At 39.7% G+C, this 17,524-nt stretch overlaps 2 protein-coding genes across 2 annotated transcripts; both read right to left on the bottom strand.

Moving 5' to 3' along the window:
* Positions 1-7: 7 nt before the first annotated feature.
* LOC307151844 (putative polypeptide N-acetylgalactosaminyltransferase 8) lies at positions 8-5,374 on the bottom strand (the record flags this gene model as incomplete). Its single annotated transcript, XM_079860047.1, has 11 exons — positions 8-210; positions 368-535; positions 608-703; positions 823-960; positions 1,041-1,226; positions 1,325-1,439; positions 2,779-2,976; positions 3,061-3,244; positions 3,529-3,695; positions 4,888-5,128; positions 5,206-5,374. The coding sequence occupies 11 exons, from the start codon at positions 5,372-5,374 to the stop codon at positions 76-78; spliced, it is 1,797 nt and encodes a 598-aa protein (XP_079716173.1). The 3' UTR covers positions 8-75.
* A 4,518-nt stretch (positions 5,375-9,892) lies between these two features.
* Positions 9,893-16,902, bottom strand: LOC307151657 (RIB43A-like with coiled-coils protein 2; the record flags this gene model as incomplete). Its single annotated transcript, XM_079859774.1, has 5 exons — positions 9,893-10,093; positions 13,420-13,559; positions 15,749-16,060; positions 16,622-16,703; positions 16,786-16,902. The coding sequence occupies 5 exons, from the start codon at positions 16,900-16,902 to the stop codon at positions 9,893-9,895; spliced, it is 852 nt and encodes a 283-aa protein (XP_079715900.1).
* Between the last annotated feature and the right edge of the window lie 622 nt (positions 16,903-17,524).

Below are 17,524 nucleotides of genomic sequence, written 5' to 3'. Positions count from 1 at the left end.
TCTGAAACATCTGTTTTGTTTTCAATTTTCTATTACATTGATTCACAATGTTTTCACTTTTTCTTAAATTTCCTTTTAAAAATCTTTGATGACATGTTGTATTGTCCATTTTTGTCCTGAGCATGTCTGCAAAATGAGATAGTAGTAGGAATCCTGTCCTTGGCCGAGCTCAAGACATCGGTTTGTGTTTCTATTTCTTATTGCATTTCCCTAATTGTAAAACAGAAACCATAAAATATTTTTTTTTATTGATTATATCAATGCTTAAATTATAATTATGATCATGTAGAGAATAACCACACAGCAATGTGGTGTGAAATATTCCATACAATTAAATAAACTAATAAAATGCAGAGCAGGACCATACCTGAGTGAAGTCCCAGTATATACTCAGTCCTTTCTCCTTGGCTTGTTTACAGTCATGTAACCCTGGTGTGCTTCCACTACCGGGATCCGTTAGACAACGGTTGGAGTTATATGTGTGAGATTTGATTCCTCCAATGTAGATCTCTCCATTACGGTTGTAGTGACAATACTATAAGAGATGGTGAAATGAGGAGTGTTTTTTGGACATAGCTATTCACAGTAAAGGTTTACACTTACATACCTGAGGCTTATAATTATGACACCGGAACAGAATAGGTACACTTCCAGGAACAGGTCCTTGATCAACACAGTAGCCTTCTTTAAGATCATTCTTCAACTGTCATGAAAATAAACAGCAGAAGTTTAGTTATGACTGGTTTAGATGGAGCAGCTATTTACTAAACTTTATTTATCTCTTCTTGGGATAGAAATTGTGTAAGACTTTAAGCAACTTACCACACCATAACTCATTATGTCTTTCCATCTGTCTAGCAGAGGATATACATTTTCCAGATACCATTTGAAGGGCTTACATTTGAGTTTCTCTCGTAACTGTTTTCTTTCAGTCACATCACCAATATCAATCCCATGATCCTTGAAATTAAGCTATAAACAACACTGTTAATATTCAACTTATCCTGAGCTAACCTCGAAACGTTTACTATTACTGTTACCTTTAGAGGGAGATTCCAGGCAATATTCACATTTGATTTATATTCATCCAGCCAGATTTCAGCCACTCTCAGAGCATTTCGAATCATGGGTTTGCTGAGATCCGGTGAATAAGGCTTATGTGCTCTTTCAATGTGTGCAATCTTTGAACATGGCACCACTTCAATACTCCCGCCACAGAGCCAGACCTGATTTAATTAATTAAATATCAGATATTGATCAAATTCAAGCACTTTTTACACGTTATATGCATTTTTTGGTGCGACAATGTGCAGTAATAACTTACACGTAATGCTAGTTCAACATTTTCACCCCCATAAATTGTCATTCCTTCATCCAAAACTCCAATTTCTCCCAGGAATTGACGATCAGCGACAAAGATACCCATGATTGAGGGACTCCTAACAGTGCAGAAACAGTAACTGACTATTTGTTCTACTTCAATCAAATGATAAACTGCAAATTGTAGCCTATATTTATCAAATCAAGTATGTCATGAATTACATGGAAGTTTTATTCCAAGCTTAAAGAAAAATGGCTCATTATATGAGTTAAATCTCAACTGATTCATTCAAAAACACTGATTCATTTAGGAAATAAATAAGCAACTGTCTTCATAAATGTTGCATCATTCACTCAACCGATTTGATCAAAAACAGATTAATTTAGGAAAGAACTCAACTAACAAGGAATGTTCTCAGAACTGTGGCTAAAGGTCCTCTCAAAGTTATAAATGTTTGTTTGGTAACGTTAATAGAATGTTAAGTTATCTGGTCTTTAATAATGTTATCAAAATGTTATCACAAAAAAATAAATTAATATAAGTTCATAGAACGGTTTTTTTTTTCTGTTTTAGTTGGATGTTCGTCTAACGTTTTTTAAATGTAACTACTTGTTTTAGACTGTTCAGAGAACATTGAAAATAACCTTCCCAAAATGGTTGAAGAATGATAAAATAGACTTTTCCCTTAATGTTTGCATAACCAAGAAAAAAAAAAAAACTGGACGTTTCAAGAGAACATTCAGAAATAAGGTTTTCATAACTTAATGGGAATGTTAGCAAAACATTCTTAGAATATATTTTTGTTAGTTGGGAAATAAACTTGCATCATTGCATCAAATGGTGGATCATTCGCTCAACCGATTAATTCATAACACTGATTCTTTTAGGAATTAAATAAATTGTCTTCATAAATGCATCATCGTTCGCTCAACCGATTCGATCAAAAACACAGATTCGTTTACAAAGAAAATAAGCATAAATGTTGCATCATTCGCTCAACCGATTAATTCAGAACACTGATTCGTTTAGGAATAAACAGTCTTCATAAATGTTGCATCGTTCGCTCAACCAAATTGATCAAAACACTGATTCGAATTAAATAAACAGTCTTCATAAATGTTGCGTAGTTCGCTCAACCGATTCGATCAAAATCACAGATTCGTTTACAAAGGAAATAAGCATACATTTTGCCTCGTTCGCTCAACCGATTCATTCAGAACATAGGAGTGAAATAAACAGTCTTCATAAATGTTGCATCGTTTGCTCGTTTTCAATAGGAATCTTGCCTAGGGTGCCAAAAAGGCTAGAAACGGCCCTGCGTTGGGGGGTGGGGGGAATTTGGCTGAGCAAAAAACGCATTTCACCTTTAAAAATGCATCTGTCACATTGCAAGACCACTTAAAATGAACTATAGAAAGTGAAGGTGTTTAAAATGGTGAAAAATTTACACCACTTACTTCCCTGGTTCTGACGGGTCGTTCATTTTGTACCATTCTGGCCGGAAAGACTCGTACATACACCAAAGGTTCCAGTCAAACGCATGAGCAGAGGGGTTATATTTAATAATCTCCAGGGTGTCAAAACACACTTTGTCAAACACTGGCGAAAGCACTACTGTCCTGTCTGCTTTGATTCTTGCAAGCAGTGGCTCTGCCCTAGAACAATAAGGCATCAAATGTTTATTTCAAAGACAGTATAAGATCCTCATGTTATCATACTCAGACTGTGGTAGCATTTACCATTCCTTGTGAACCTCAATATGGGCATCCAGAATGGCCACCACCTGGCCTTTGGCCGCTTCCCAGCCTGACATTCTTGCCTTGGCAAGACCCATCTGCCTTTTGTGTCTCACTTTCTTGATTAAGCCAGGTTTGTCTTTATTAATGAGACCAATGTACCCATCTATTGGCAATTGCAGATCCTCTGTTGAGAAATGTAAAATATTTAATAGCATTAAATTGTTATATTTAATTATTTATATGATCATATAATATATTAGAATATTTAATAGAATAATCTATAAATTAATTAATGCACACAGTGTAAATATTCATTATTTTCTTTATAACCTCAGGTTCATGCTTAACAGGAAAAAACGTTTTAGAAAAATAAAAACACAGTTAAAAATATATTATCTGAACATCTAATATCTTAAATATTTTTTACTTCTCCAATAAATAAAATGTAACAAATATTTAGGGCAAAACCATTCAAGCTGTAGTCGTCCACCAGGATGATTTCTGTTAGTAGATGAGCAGGTGTTTTGTCAATGATGCTGCGGACTGCCCTTTTAATGACTGACAGAGCCTCATTTAAATAAATCAGAACCACACTAATAGATGGCAGGTCCTTTGGGTAGATCTTCAGAGTGCATCTGCGCACACACAAACACACATTTGTTTCACTATTAGTGAGGACAGTGCATAGACTTACATCAGGTTAATGATATTTTCTAACACCTAACCCACCGCCTTCCCAGCTAGCAGGGAACGTTCTCAGAACTTTGGCTAACATTCCGGTTTGGTTAATGTTTTAAAGAAAACATTTGAATGTAATGTTCAAAGAATGTTTTATGGATGTTTTCTCAGTTCAAATAATGTTCCTATAAAGGTTAAATGTTAACTAAGATATAACGTTTTAACTGTAACATTTTGAGGATGTTTTGGGGATGTTTTGGGAATGTTGTTGAGATAACAGATTGTACAATGTTCTCAATAAAACATTGGCACAATGTTCCATAATAACAAAGGAGGAACATTATTAAATCAACATTTACAAAATGTTTTGAGGATATCATTGAGGCCTGAGATGACGGAATGTATTTTATGAAACGTTCTTGTAATGTGAAGTGTTAACAAAACTAGAACATTTTAAATATAACATTTTGAGGATGTTTTTAGAGAATGTTATCCTACCTTTTACGAGAACATTCTGGGAACAAACATAAAACTACCTGCTGAAAACATTAATAGAGCACTGCATGATAATGTTCTCAGAACATTTTTAGAACAAAAAAATTATAGCTGGGTTACCCCTAAACCTATACCCATCACAGAAATATGTGCAAAACACTAGATTTAAACAAAAACCTGTTTTGGCCCATTTATAAGGCCCACTTTTTACTATTGAGGACCAATAAAAATGTTCTCGATAGTTGTTTATCATAATACTTAACTATATGACATTTGGCACATACGCATACACACACACAATGTTGTGTTTTCATTTTCCATAATGATTTTTATACTGTACAACAGTATTTTATATTTAAAGGTTTATATATTATATTATATTTTATCACCTAAACCTACCCATCGCTGAAAACTCTTAGGATTTTTACATTTTCAAAAAACATAATTCTAAGCTTTATATATATGTGTATATATATAATTATAGATAAGATAAATGCTAATAAAAATACATTTTAAATAAAAAAAGCTTTCTTTTATTCAAAGAATCCCAAACTGTTTCGTGAGCAGTAAATTAGCATATTAGCCATTTGCCATTACATGAATAAATTACATTTTCCATTATACTAAACTAGATAACTGTTATAAAGCTTTTACCTGTGGTCTCGAGTATCAGGGATTGTTCTGTTCACTGGTAATCTGTTACTGAGGAACACATTGTATCCGTACTCCTGAAACTGCCTCTCTGCTTCCATCTGTTCCTCTTCTGTGAGTTCAGCTCCCCATGAACTGAATAGACGCGATTGAGGATACAACTTCTTAACCTCAATTTTCTTTGTGATTTTCTGCTTCACAACAGGCTCTTTGACTTTTTGATCTTTGACATCTATGAATATAGCTGAAAAAAGAATGTATATTACAACAGAATAATACTGACACTGATCTTAAAATGTATAAATGAGAACTATAACTCACCTATTTTATGAACTTGATCTTCTATTCTCTTCAGTCTTCCAAGAACCTCCAGATCTTCTGGCCTTTGTAACCTATTGTCATTATACGTCTCTTGTCTAAATGACATGTACACAAGACTGTAAACTATGACAACTATAACTAACACACCAACTCTTGCAGCAATCCTCATTTTCAAAATTTCATTGCAGCCATGAAAAATGCTTAGAGAGTTTATGAATGCCTGTTTATAAAGTTGCCTGTAAACAAATGTGCAGTTTAATTTGATTTATGCAATACACCTCTGGTATGAGAAATGGGAGTGGTTAAAGTAATTGCTGATCTGATCAGAAGCATAAAATCAAAGTTCCATTATTATATTATACTACCTTTCAGAAGTTTGAGGTCGGTAAGATTCTTTTGTTTTTGAAAAAAACATCTGCATTTATTTGATCAATACAGTAAAAAGCATTATTAATATTGTGAAAAATTATTATAAATTAAAATAAATGTTCTATTTGAATATATTTTAAAATGTAATTTATTCCTGCCATTACTCCAGTCTTTAGTGTCACATGATCCTTCAGAAATCATTCTAATATGCTGATTTGCCCCTCCTTGAACTGCCACCTTACCGTGGTGGAGGGGTTTGAGTACCCGAAGGATCCTAGTAGTCTAGTCATTTTATGAAAAAAGGTTAAACAAATTGCAACAGAAGCAAACTCAAATGATTTTGTATCCTCAATATGTTCTGAGTAAGGGAAAAAAAAGCCCTGAAGAATCCCATTAGGGGAAAGTTTCGAAAAAGACCCAAATATAGCCTATTCATACGCCTATTTATTCTTTTTCTTATGTGAATAGGGTAATAATTTTAACCTTTAGATATCACCACGAAGATTACTGAGTTGATTACTTACATCAAGACAAACAAAAAATGTATTACAAGTTTTTTTTAATTGTTTGTTAACATGGACAAACGGTGCATAATCTAATTACGTATGTGCTAATTTGCATAAATACCACAACAGATCTAAACATTGGGTATAGCCAGGTGAAAATGTCTTGTTGAATCTTGTTGACATATAACAGTAAAATACTTGATGTTAAGGTCTGAATGGAACCCATTTAGGCTACCCATGAGCATTAATTCATAGAGGCAGGAAGAAGTACTTTAGAAACAAGGCTTTATTCATTTTTAAGAGATTGGGTTTGAGGCTGGGTCCGTGGGACTGTTTCTGGGGGACGAGTCTGAGGGAAGAACAGGAGACAATGGTAAGGAGAATGCAGAAGACAAAAGGTAAGTAAAATAAAAAGTGAATCCCCAGAAACAGTCCCACGGACCCAGCTCCAAACCCCATCTCTGCAATAATAATTAATAAAAGGCTGGTTTCTAAAGTACTTCTTCCTGTCTCTATGTATTAATGCTCATGGGTAGCCTAAATGGGTTCCATTCAGACCTTAACATTAAGTATTTTACTGTTATATGTCAACAAAATTCAACAAAATTAGCACATACCTAATTAGATTATGCACCGTTTGTCCATGTTAACAAACAATTTTAAAAAAACTTGCAATACATTTTTTGTTTGTCTTGATGTAAGTAATCAACTCAGTAATTTTCATGGTGATATCTAAAGGTTAAAATTTTTACCCTATTCACATAAGAAAAAGAATGAATAGGTGTATAAATAAGCTATATTTGGGTCTTTTTCAAAACTTTCCCCAATGGGATTCTTCTGGGCTTTTTTTTCCTTACTCAGGACATATTGAGGATACAAAATCAGTTGAGTTTGCTTCTGTTGCAATTTTTTCAAGGTTGGCCCCCATTTTGGCTTAAAATGACTGGACTATATGAGCTATGTTGTCCAGGGCTATATGCCCCTGGTAAGATCTCCCAAGGCAAACAGGTCCTATAGGTGACGGGTCAGTCTAAGAGTGGTTCATAAACCCTTTATGAAGAAATTGAAAACGAGGACCGTGACGTCGCCCGGGATGGTGCAGCCGGGGCCCCACCCTGGAGCCAGGCCCGGGGTTGGGGCTCGTATAAGAGCACCTGGTGGCCGGGTCTCCCCCCATGGGGCCCGGCCGGGCTCAGCCCGAAAGAGCGAAACGCCCTCCTGTGGGCTCACCACCGGCAGGAGGGACCGTAAGGGGCAGGTGCAAAGTGGATCAGGCAGCAGTCGAAGGCGTGGCCTCGACAACCCGATCCCTGGACACGTAAACTAGCTCTAGGGATGTGGAACGTCACCTCGCTGGCGGGAAAGGAGCCTGAGATTATGTGTGAGGTTGAGAGGTACCGACTAGAGATAGTTGGGATCACCTCCACACACGGCTTGGGCTCTGGAACCACACTCCTTGAGAGAAGATGGACTCTTTACCACTTGGAGTTGCCCATGGTGAGAGGCGGTGGGCTGGTGTGGGTTTGCTTATAGCCCCCCAGCTCTGCCGCCATGTGTTTGAGTTCACCCTGGTGAACGAGAGGGTTGTTTCCCTGCGCCTTCGGGTCAGGGATAGGTCTCTCACTGTCGTGTGCGCCTACGGGCCGAATGGCAGTGAAGAGTACCCGGCCCTCTTGGGGTCTCTGGGAGGGGTGCTGGAAAGTGCTACAACTGGGGACTCCGTCGTTCTACTGGGGGACTTCAACGCCGACGTGGGCAGCGACAGTGACACCTGGAGGGGCGTGATTGGGAGGAACCCCTGATCTGAACCTGAGCGGTGTTCTGTTATTAGACTTCTGTGCTAGATACAGCTTGTCCATAACGAACACCATGTTCAAGCATAAGGGTGTCCATCAGTGCATGTGGCACCAGGAATGTTTGGCTGAGTCTCCTGTCAGAGAGATCTTCAACTCCCACCTCTGGCGGAGCTTCGACCAGATCCTGAGGGAGTCTGGAGATATTGAGTCCGAATGGACCATGTTCTCCATCTCCATTGTCGACGGGGCCACTCGGAGCTGTGGCCGTAAGGTCTCTGGTGCCTATCGAGGCGGCATTCCCTGAACCCGGTGATGGACACCGGAAGTAAGGGATGCCGTCAAGCTGAAAAAGGAGTCCTATCAGGCCTGGCTGATTTGTGGGACTCCTGAGGCAGCTGACGAGTACCGACAGGTCAAGCAAACTGCAGCCCGGGTGGTTGTGGAAGCAAAAAAATCAGGTCTGGGAGGAGTTCGGTGAGGCCATGGAGAAGGACTACCGTTGGCCTTAAAGAGATTCTGGCAAACCGTCCAGCGCCTCAGGAGGGGGAAGCAGTGCCCTACCAACACGGTTTTCAGTGGAGGTGGGCAGCTGTTGACTTCAACTAGGGATGCCGTCGGACGGTGGAAGGAATACTTAGAGGATCTCCTCAATCCCACCGACACGTCTTCCATTGAGGAAGCAGAGGCTGAGGGCTCAGAGGTGGACTCGTCCATCACCCAAGCTGAAGTCACCGAGGTAGTCAAGAAGCTCCACCGGGGGTGGATGAGATCCGCCCTGAGTACCTCAAGTCTCTGGATGTTGTAGGGCTGTCTTGGCCGACACGCCTCTGCAGCATCACGTGGCGGTCGGGGACAGTACCTTTGGGCTGGCAGACCAGGGTGGTGGTCCCTCTTTTTAAGAAGGGGGACCTGAGGGTGTGTTCCAACTACAGGGGGATCACACTTCTCAGCCTCTCCGGGAAAGTCTATGCCAGAGTACTGGAGAGGAGAATACGGCCGATAGTAGAACCCCGGTTTTACCCTCTCCAGGGTGCTGGAGGGTTCTTGGGTGTTTGCCCAACCAATCAACATGTGCTTTCAGGATTTGGAGAAGGCATTCGACTGTGTCCCTTTGCCGCATCCTGTGGAGGATGCTCTGGGAGTATGGGGTCCGGGGCCCTTTGCTAAGGGCTGTCCAGTCCCTGTACGACCGGAGCAGGAGCTTGGTTCGCATTGCCGGCAATAAGTCAGAATTGTTCCCGGGGCATATTGGACTCCGGCAGGGCTGCCCTTTGTCACCGGGTCTGTTCATAATTTTTATGGACATCATTTCTAGGCACAGCCAGGGGAAGGAGGGTGTGAGGTTTGGGGACCACACGATTTCGTCTCTGCTTTTTGCAGATGATGTTGTCGGGCTGGCCCCATCAGACCAGGACCTTCAGCATACGCTGGGACGGTTTGCAGCCGAGTGTGAAGCGGCTGGGATGAGAATCAGCACCTCCAAATCTGAGGCCATGGTTCTCAGTCGGAAAAGGGTGGCTTGCCCACTTCAGGTTGATGGAGAGTTCCTGCCTCAAGTGGAGGAGTTCAAGTATCTTGGGGTCTTGTTCACGAGTGAGGGAAGGAAGGAACGTGATATTGACAGACGGATCGGTGCAGCTTCTGCAGTAATGCAGTCGATGTACCGGTCTGTTGTGGTGAAGAAAGAGCTGAGCTGCAAGTCGAAGCTCTCGATTTACCAGTCAATCTACGTTCCTACTCTCACCTATGGTCATGAGCTGTGGGTAATGAACGAAAGGACAAGATACCGGATACAGGCGGCCGAAATGAGCTTTCTCCGCAGGGAGGCTGGCCGATCCCTTAGAGATAGGGTGAGGAGCTTAGTCACTCGAGAGGAGCTCAGAGTAGAGCCGCTGTTCCTCCACATCGAGAGGGGCCAGCTGAGGTGGCTCGGGCATCTGTTCCGGTCGTCTCCTGGACGCCCTCCCGGGAAGGTGGTCCGAGCATGTCCCACCGGGAGGAGACCCCGAGGAAGACCTAGGACACGCTGGAGGGATTATGTCTCCCGTCTGGCCTGGGAGCATCATAGGTCTGGGCTAGCTGTGCGTTGGTGTTGTCCAAACTCCTGCGCAGCTCCTTATTAATGCGCGCTTGCTGTCTTTCTAGTAGCAGTGCAGCCCAGGCTGATGTCATGTTCTCATGATGCTCCTGAAGCTCCTTGTTAAGATATTTAAAGGTCTAGGAGATGTAACGCAACATTTCGATATTATATTACTACTGGTAAATGGGATACAGCAAAAGGACACATGACAGACTGATTGAAGTTTAATCAACTGGATAATTTATTACAAAAAGCCGTAGCCACTAGATCCAGCGAATGCGCTATGTACAATGTAAATGACAATACATGGGAGAGCAAACATATAAGTAATAAATGAGAAAAGGAACTTAAGTGGCGCCAAAGAAAAGAACCAAATATAACAAAATGATTCCCTAAATCTACTCCTAATCTGCCTAAGTAAAATGTAGAAAATAAACCGAGTTCTTCGGCGCATCCGACGCCCAAATAATCCTAGGCTAAGAAAAACAAAAGTACAGAGAGTGGTGCACACTTCTTACCTAGTGTGTCTAACACTTACAAATACTACAGGCACAGTGTATATCGCGCGATATACTGACCTGTTCTCTTTTCCCAAAGGCGTAAAAGCCATTAAACTCCGAACAGTAGTGCAAGACACAAAAGGACTAAGCAATTAAATGCTAGACTACACATAAGGACACTGATACAAAGTACTGTAAGACTGAAAATACTGGTTGAGGCCTGGTCTGAGACAAAAGAGCCCTGCTGGCTAATTAACATTCAACCTCCCCCATACAACCTCACTTCCTCTCAGAAAATGGTTTAATGTGAATGTTTATCATTGACTGTTATGTTTTTGATGTCATTTGAAATGTCTCAAAGTGAGTGGTACAGATATCTCATATCCAGATAGATAAAATAAAAGGTAATAAGTAGTGGTGGGCATAGATTAATTTTTTTAATCTAGATTAATCTCACTGTAATCTTGGAATTAATCTAGATTAATCTAGATTAAAATGGCTCATTTGAATTCTGCCGAAGGCATTCAGAATATGTGTGCTACCCAAATAATGACTAAAGGGCATGTGTTTCTTAAATACAAAGTGACATTTAAAAGAACTTGTGAAGAAATGCCAGAGTTTTTTTTTTTTATTAAAACTAACATAATAAAGTATGATTTTTATTTATTTATTTATTTTTTTACTTTGAGCAATGATGGAGCTATAATTGACTCTTCTTATGAGCATATAAAACAAAATAGCTCCTTGGAAAAAAATTAAATGTAGCCTAATATTGTAGTAGTTATAAACAAAGGTCTATTTTTAGTTCAGATTAACATTTGAAGGCAGCAATTTTATTCATAATGTCAAAATAAAACCAACGTAATGTTACTTGAAAGCATTATAGCCTACTATTCCAACGCATTCTCATCCTAGGGCGTCATATACTGACGCTTTTGACATTTCGTCTACATCCAACGAACATGGCACCCTTTAGCGTCAATATGAGACGCAGATAGCTTTGTTCGGTTATGGGTAGGTTTAGGTCTGGGGTAGGGTTAGGGTTAGACCGCTAGGAGGCGCCTTCTGGCCCATATCTATCTGCGTCTCATATTGACGCTAAAGGGTGCCATGTGCGTTGGATGTAGACGAAATGTCAAAAGCGTCAGTATATGACGCCTTGGGATGAGAACGGGCTGACTAATTCCTGCCAAACTTCCATGGTTGCAGTTAGTGTTACTACGGTAAATCCATAGTAAATGTTGCAGATCTGTGGACACTGGATAGTTCATTCATGGCACAATGTTTCTTCCTGGCTTCCACTGTGCTTCCTGGCACTGTTTGATCCGTTAATAACGGAGAAATGTGAATGTTTCTCACTAGATCTCGCAGCAATGTTATTACTTAAGTAGCGAATTCAAATGCTTTCTTTACTGGATCTCTTAGCGCTGTGTAGTAACAGTGTCGCATGATCAAGATCGGCTCGCGCTGCTTTGGTCCAAACTGATAAACAACGGTCCGTCAACCACACAATAACGAGTAGCTCAGTTTCGTTCCGCTTGCATTACATTTGCCATTTGATGTTGGGCAATGTTGTGGTCGTGCCAGCGTCTCTTACTTTATGAGCGCGTTTGCCACGCGCGACCCGCCTACATTTGAAATAACGAAATTTTGGTTGGCAGGAAAAATGGTCCAACGAACCGTTCGGTTTGAAAATGCGTACCGAACACCGAACCGAATGAAGGGATAATACCTAGTTAGGGTTAGGGTTAGGGTTAGGTATACAGATGTATACTAGGTATACATCCGCGCTAAAATATCAAGGTGAAAGTCATCATAGCTTGCGTAGTATAGACCCAGCTCCCAACCCAACTTTGAGAATAGATTAACGGCGATATTTTTTTTATCGCCCGATAAGAGTCTCAGCACGTTAACGCCAATAACGGACCACCACTAGTAATAAGGTTTATAGAAGTTTAGAGAAAACTGGTTAAGCCATTTGAGGGTGGTCTCCCCCATCCCCCATGTCACCTGGTCAGGAGGATAAAGGAAGGTGTGCTCCCTCTCTCTGGGCTCTTCTTTGGCTGGACAGGAATTGAATAGGTGGTCTCTCTCTCTCTCTCTCTCTCTCTCTCTCTCTCTCTCTCTCTCTCTCTCTCTCTCAGGTACAAGCTGGGTAAGATTATTTGGTGTAACCAATGTATAACCATGTTCTAGATATTTGAATTGATTGTGGAATTGATCTCGGATATCTGAAATATTAAATTGTTACATGTGATTATTCTAACTGATTTTGACATTGTTCATTTAATGGTTAAAAGGAATAGTCAAACATTCGCTCACTTTTAGTGAGGCACAGATATTATTAAAACCTTTCATTTATGGAGTCAGATGAAATAACGAGAGAATACATATGATTAATGTATTGCAAATTTAACCAACCAATACTTTGCATGAGTGAGGACAAAACACGTGATAACCTTCCCCGTGTATTGGCGAACCGTCTTTGGACCAATATATCGGGCCTTACAGTACACCTCTCAAATCACTGGACAAACACGCACACTTCTTCTTGAATGAGACACGCTGTCTTTTAAAACAGCTGGGCGACATCAGATTGGACGTCGAACACCGCCTTGATGATGATGGACAGCTGACACAGCCAATCACAGCAACCTGAGAGCAGATAGAGAGCGTACCAGAGAGGGAGGAAATAACGAGTGCAACAACAAACACATGTGGAACGTAACACTCCTTCTCCCATTGCTTCATGGCAGCACGCTTTTTAACAAATACGTGTATTTTGATCTTTTGCAACATTTCATGAAGTTACTTATTAACAGCATGAAAGTTTTTTTGTGCTTTACCTTCCTATCTTCTGCTTGCTGCAGCTGGTACTGCGTGTGATTTCTGCAGCCTGTGGTCAAGGAACAATGGAAAATTTAGTTATTTTTGAATTATAAAGCCTTTTTTTTGGTTTCTACTTTGTGGACTTCAGTCGTCAGTGACTCCAGTGCCCGGTTAAAGTCTTTGGTGGCGATGGCTGCAGATCTCTTGTATTGTTCCTCCATCTTCTGCAGTTCAAGAGCTTGGTTATCCAGAGACATTCTGCTTTGATCATAGCCTACTGATTCACTATACAGTTTGTAAAAAGAGAAAGCATTGATACTAGGGTTGGGGGAAACAATATTGATTAATAATGGCTGTTTACAAGATTTATGAAATGATTGTTGTAAGTTTATTTAAATTAAAAGTTGTCATAAAGCCTGGAACACACCAACCTGACGGTCGGCCGTCGGGCAGTTTCCGTGCGTCGGCCGACTAAATCTTCTCAGTGTGTTCCGCACCGTCGGCTGAAATTGGTCCTCGTCGGGCCGTCGGCGAAAGAGGGAACTCTGATTGGCTGTTCAGCTTAGTGAATGAGGCAGTGCACGAGAATAATAGCAAAACAGCAAAGAAGTCAAAATGGTACAGACGCTGTTCTAATGATATGTCATCTTACCTGAGTGTTCCTTGGCGCATATTTTAATATTAACACGAGAGGAGTGGAATAAAGAAAGTGTTTAGCAGGATTGATAGGCTATTCAAAACGGTAAGCACGCACTGCTTTGTTTACTGTGTGTGTATCTGCAGCTGGCAGCGTCGGTTTCCCTTTTTGAATGACGAATATAGACGAATATATCTGCAGAAATAGACAGTTGTCTCATTTACATGCAGGCGCAGAACGCGCATTCTAGCTGACAGTCGGCAGTAGCTCTCTCGGTGGCAGTAGCTCTCTCGGCTCTCTCTCTCGCTTTTAACCCCGACGCGAGGCGACAACACAGTCGGCTTTCATCAGCGCTAGTTCGTCGGCGTCGGCTTGGTGTGTTCCAGGCTTAAGACTGATAATGTTCTGTAGCTAATTGTTGTTATTGTATATTAATAAAATCAGTAGACTGACAATTTGCAGTCTGCATTAACTATTATTTAAATATATTGTTGAATGGCAGTCATTTTATCCCCAAAATTTAGAAAGACATTTGAAAAAAATACAGTATAGTAGCCTACTTAAAAACTACTATAAAAAAAATAAAATAAAAAAGGTGACAAATAATAATACAAAATATATTTAAAAATACTAGGGCTGTGCAACAATTAATCGTGATTAATCGCATCCAAAAGTGTGTGTACTGTGTATAATTATTTTGTATATATAAATACACACACATGCATGTATATAGGCTATTTAACAAAAATGTTTTATTTATATATAATATTTATATATAATATAAATTATGTATAAATATATATATAGGCTACACAAATATTTCTTAAATATCATCATCATCAACTTTATCAACTCGGTCCATTCAGAAGGCACAGACATGACATGCAACATACATTAAAAAGAGAAAGATAAACAAATACAAAGAGATAAAAACAGAATAAACTACAATACGGCATTTCTATAAAAGACAAATATATACATGCATATGTGTGTATTTATATACATAATATACACAGCTGTTATGAACTGCTCCAAGACACGAAGTTTGAGGATCCAAATGCAGTTTATTAAAGTAAATCAAAATCGTAATCAGAATCCAGGCAAAGGTCATACACAGGCAGGAAGTCCAAACAAACAGACAAATCCGAGGTGAGGCAGGAACGTGAAAACCAGGACATGGGCAGAGATCAAGAACCAGGAACAATGACAACAAAGGAAACGCTCAGAAATGCAGTGGAATAACATACAAGACTTACAAGACTTCGCAGGGAATGATGAGGTGAACCAGGCTTATATGGGGTGAACTAAACAATATAATGAGACAGAGGTGAATGTGATAATCAGGGATGAGTCCGGGCAGTGAATTATCGGAAATGTAGTTGTGAGTGAATAATGATAGTCTGATGTAGAGTGCCCTCAAGTGGCTCTCAAGGGCACTCCAGCTGATGACCGTTACAACAGCACACACACATATATTATAAAAACACAGTCTTTTATTTTGGATGCGATTAATCGTTGCACAGCCCAAATAAAAACAAATATATAGGCTATATATATATATATTTGTACTTTTAAAAAATATTTTATTTAAATATATTTATAAATATTATTTAAAATATACTGTCTTCAAGTTGCTTGAACATTCATTTGGGGTTTTAATGTGTTACAAAACTGTTATGTTAAGTGCGAGAAACCTGTTCAGCAAATTAGTTTTAATCAATTCACAGCCATAATGTAGTTTCAGAAAGAATCAAGCCAAACTGAACTGTCACTGAAAATTGGTAGAGCTCAGATATAAGGAGCTGCCATTCAGCAAGTGAACATACCTTCTTGTTGTAGCTGTTGTTTGGCTCGCTCCAGTTCTTCTTGCTGTTGAAGGGTCCATGCTCTGAGCTGCTCCTGCTGCATCTTCAGCCTGTTCTTCTGGCTCAGATCTTCTCCAGTCAGTCCCGAGAGAATCCGCACACCTTCCTGCTTCTTCAGCAGCTCTGGATCGTTCAGATCAAACTCACGTCTGCTGGTTGTTTGTTGGAATTGTTCCCTAAATTGCACGATGGCTTCATTCAGCAGGCGCTCATCTTTCTTCTGCCGCTGCTCCAGGACACAGGCTACACGATCACTGCACAGCAGGTCATCAGCTGAAAACACACAGGAGAAGAAGCTTCTGAGTCAGCCTCAATGTAATAGTGAGTTATGTTATTCAAGTTATCCAAAAACGTTTTTTGTGGAAAAAAACTCTTTCCACACACACATACACACACACACACACACACACACTCTTGTATGAGGACTTGCCATAGACATAATGATTTTTATACTGTACAAACTGTGTATTCTATCCCCTTACACGGACCCTAACCCCAAGTTACCCATCACACACACACACACACACACACACAGTCCCCAATAACGTTAACTTGTTGTTAGTCACCAAAAATTGACCAGACTTTTTTCCCTCAGTTTTTCTTTTCCAGACAGTTATTCCACCTTGATTGTTTTTTTAAACGAAATTGAAAATGGTAATTGTAATATATAGGCTATATATATATATATATATATATATATATATATATATATATATATATATATATATATATATATAGGCTCTCTCTCTCTCTCTCTCTCTCTCTCTCTATATATATATATATATATATATATATTCTTCTTTTCTTATTTTTGCTGGTTTTGGTGTTACTCACCATAGACTTCCAGTTCGTTTGCCTCGCGTTGGTCTTTCTCTCTTCGTTCTTTAACTTGATGGTCGAGAGCATCATAGTCAAGCTGTTCAAGATAGAAATCAACCAAACGAATATGCAAATGCCATTTACAGCTGTATAAAGATGTTTTCAGCAAACAGACTTACTCCAATCGTGCGGACTCTGTCATTAAAGATCCTCTCTCGGCGTTGCAGCTCCCTGTTTCTCTTTCTGTCAAGTTGAACAGCTGCGATTCGGTCTGACAGAAGCTCAACTTGATCCATTGTAGGCCTAGCCTATATCACCACTATAGATCGATATAGCGAGCAATACAATGAAATGTTGCAATCGAGTCGACCAACTGGATGTCACGAAACGAAGGAATGGGAAACTCACAAACAAACACGTTGCTAAGAGACTGAATACATGTTAAAAAAATTGCGCCCTCTCTCTGTTATTTCTCAGTTCAGTTATCGCTAAACGGAATGTCCAACAAACCACACACACACACAAATTCATTTCTATTATAGCCTATATTTGAACAGTGTACGGGAAACACATTTCAAAACTTCGGCTTTGACCCGGCATGGGACCTTTATATAACCTACTACAAGTAATTTGTAATTATATGTTGCACATAAACACAATGTTATTGTAATAGTTTTATCAGTCTTTGAGTAAACTGTTTAGGAACATTTTGAATTGATAATACTTAAAACATGTTTATGAAATGTAAATTAAAAAGGTGTTTCTGTTACAGATCTCCCCGAGCAACAAAGTCTGGGCCGAGTCTGGCTTACATTAGGCACTTCTGGCTTAATTCTGGCACAGTTTTTTTCACACTCTTGTGTCAAACAGTACTAGGCTAAGCTCTGGCTGGAGTCTGGCAAACCAAAAGAAACAAAA

This window comes from Squalius cephalus (assembly GCF_949319135.1).
Source record: "Squalius cephalus genome assembly, chromosome: 23".
Classification (NCBI taxonomy): Eukaryota; Metazoa; Chordata; class Actinopteri; order Cypriniformes; family Leuciscidae; genus Squalius; species Squalius cephalus.
This window is presented reverse-complemented; position numbering and strand designations above follow the sequence as displayed.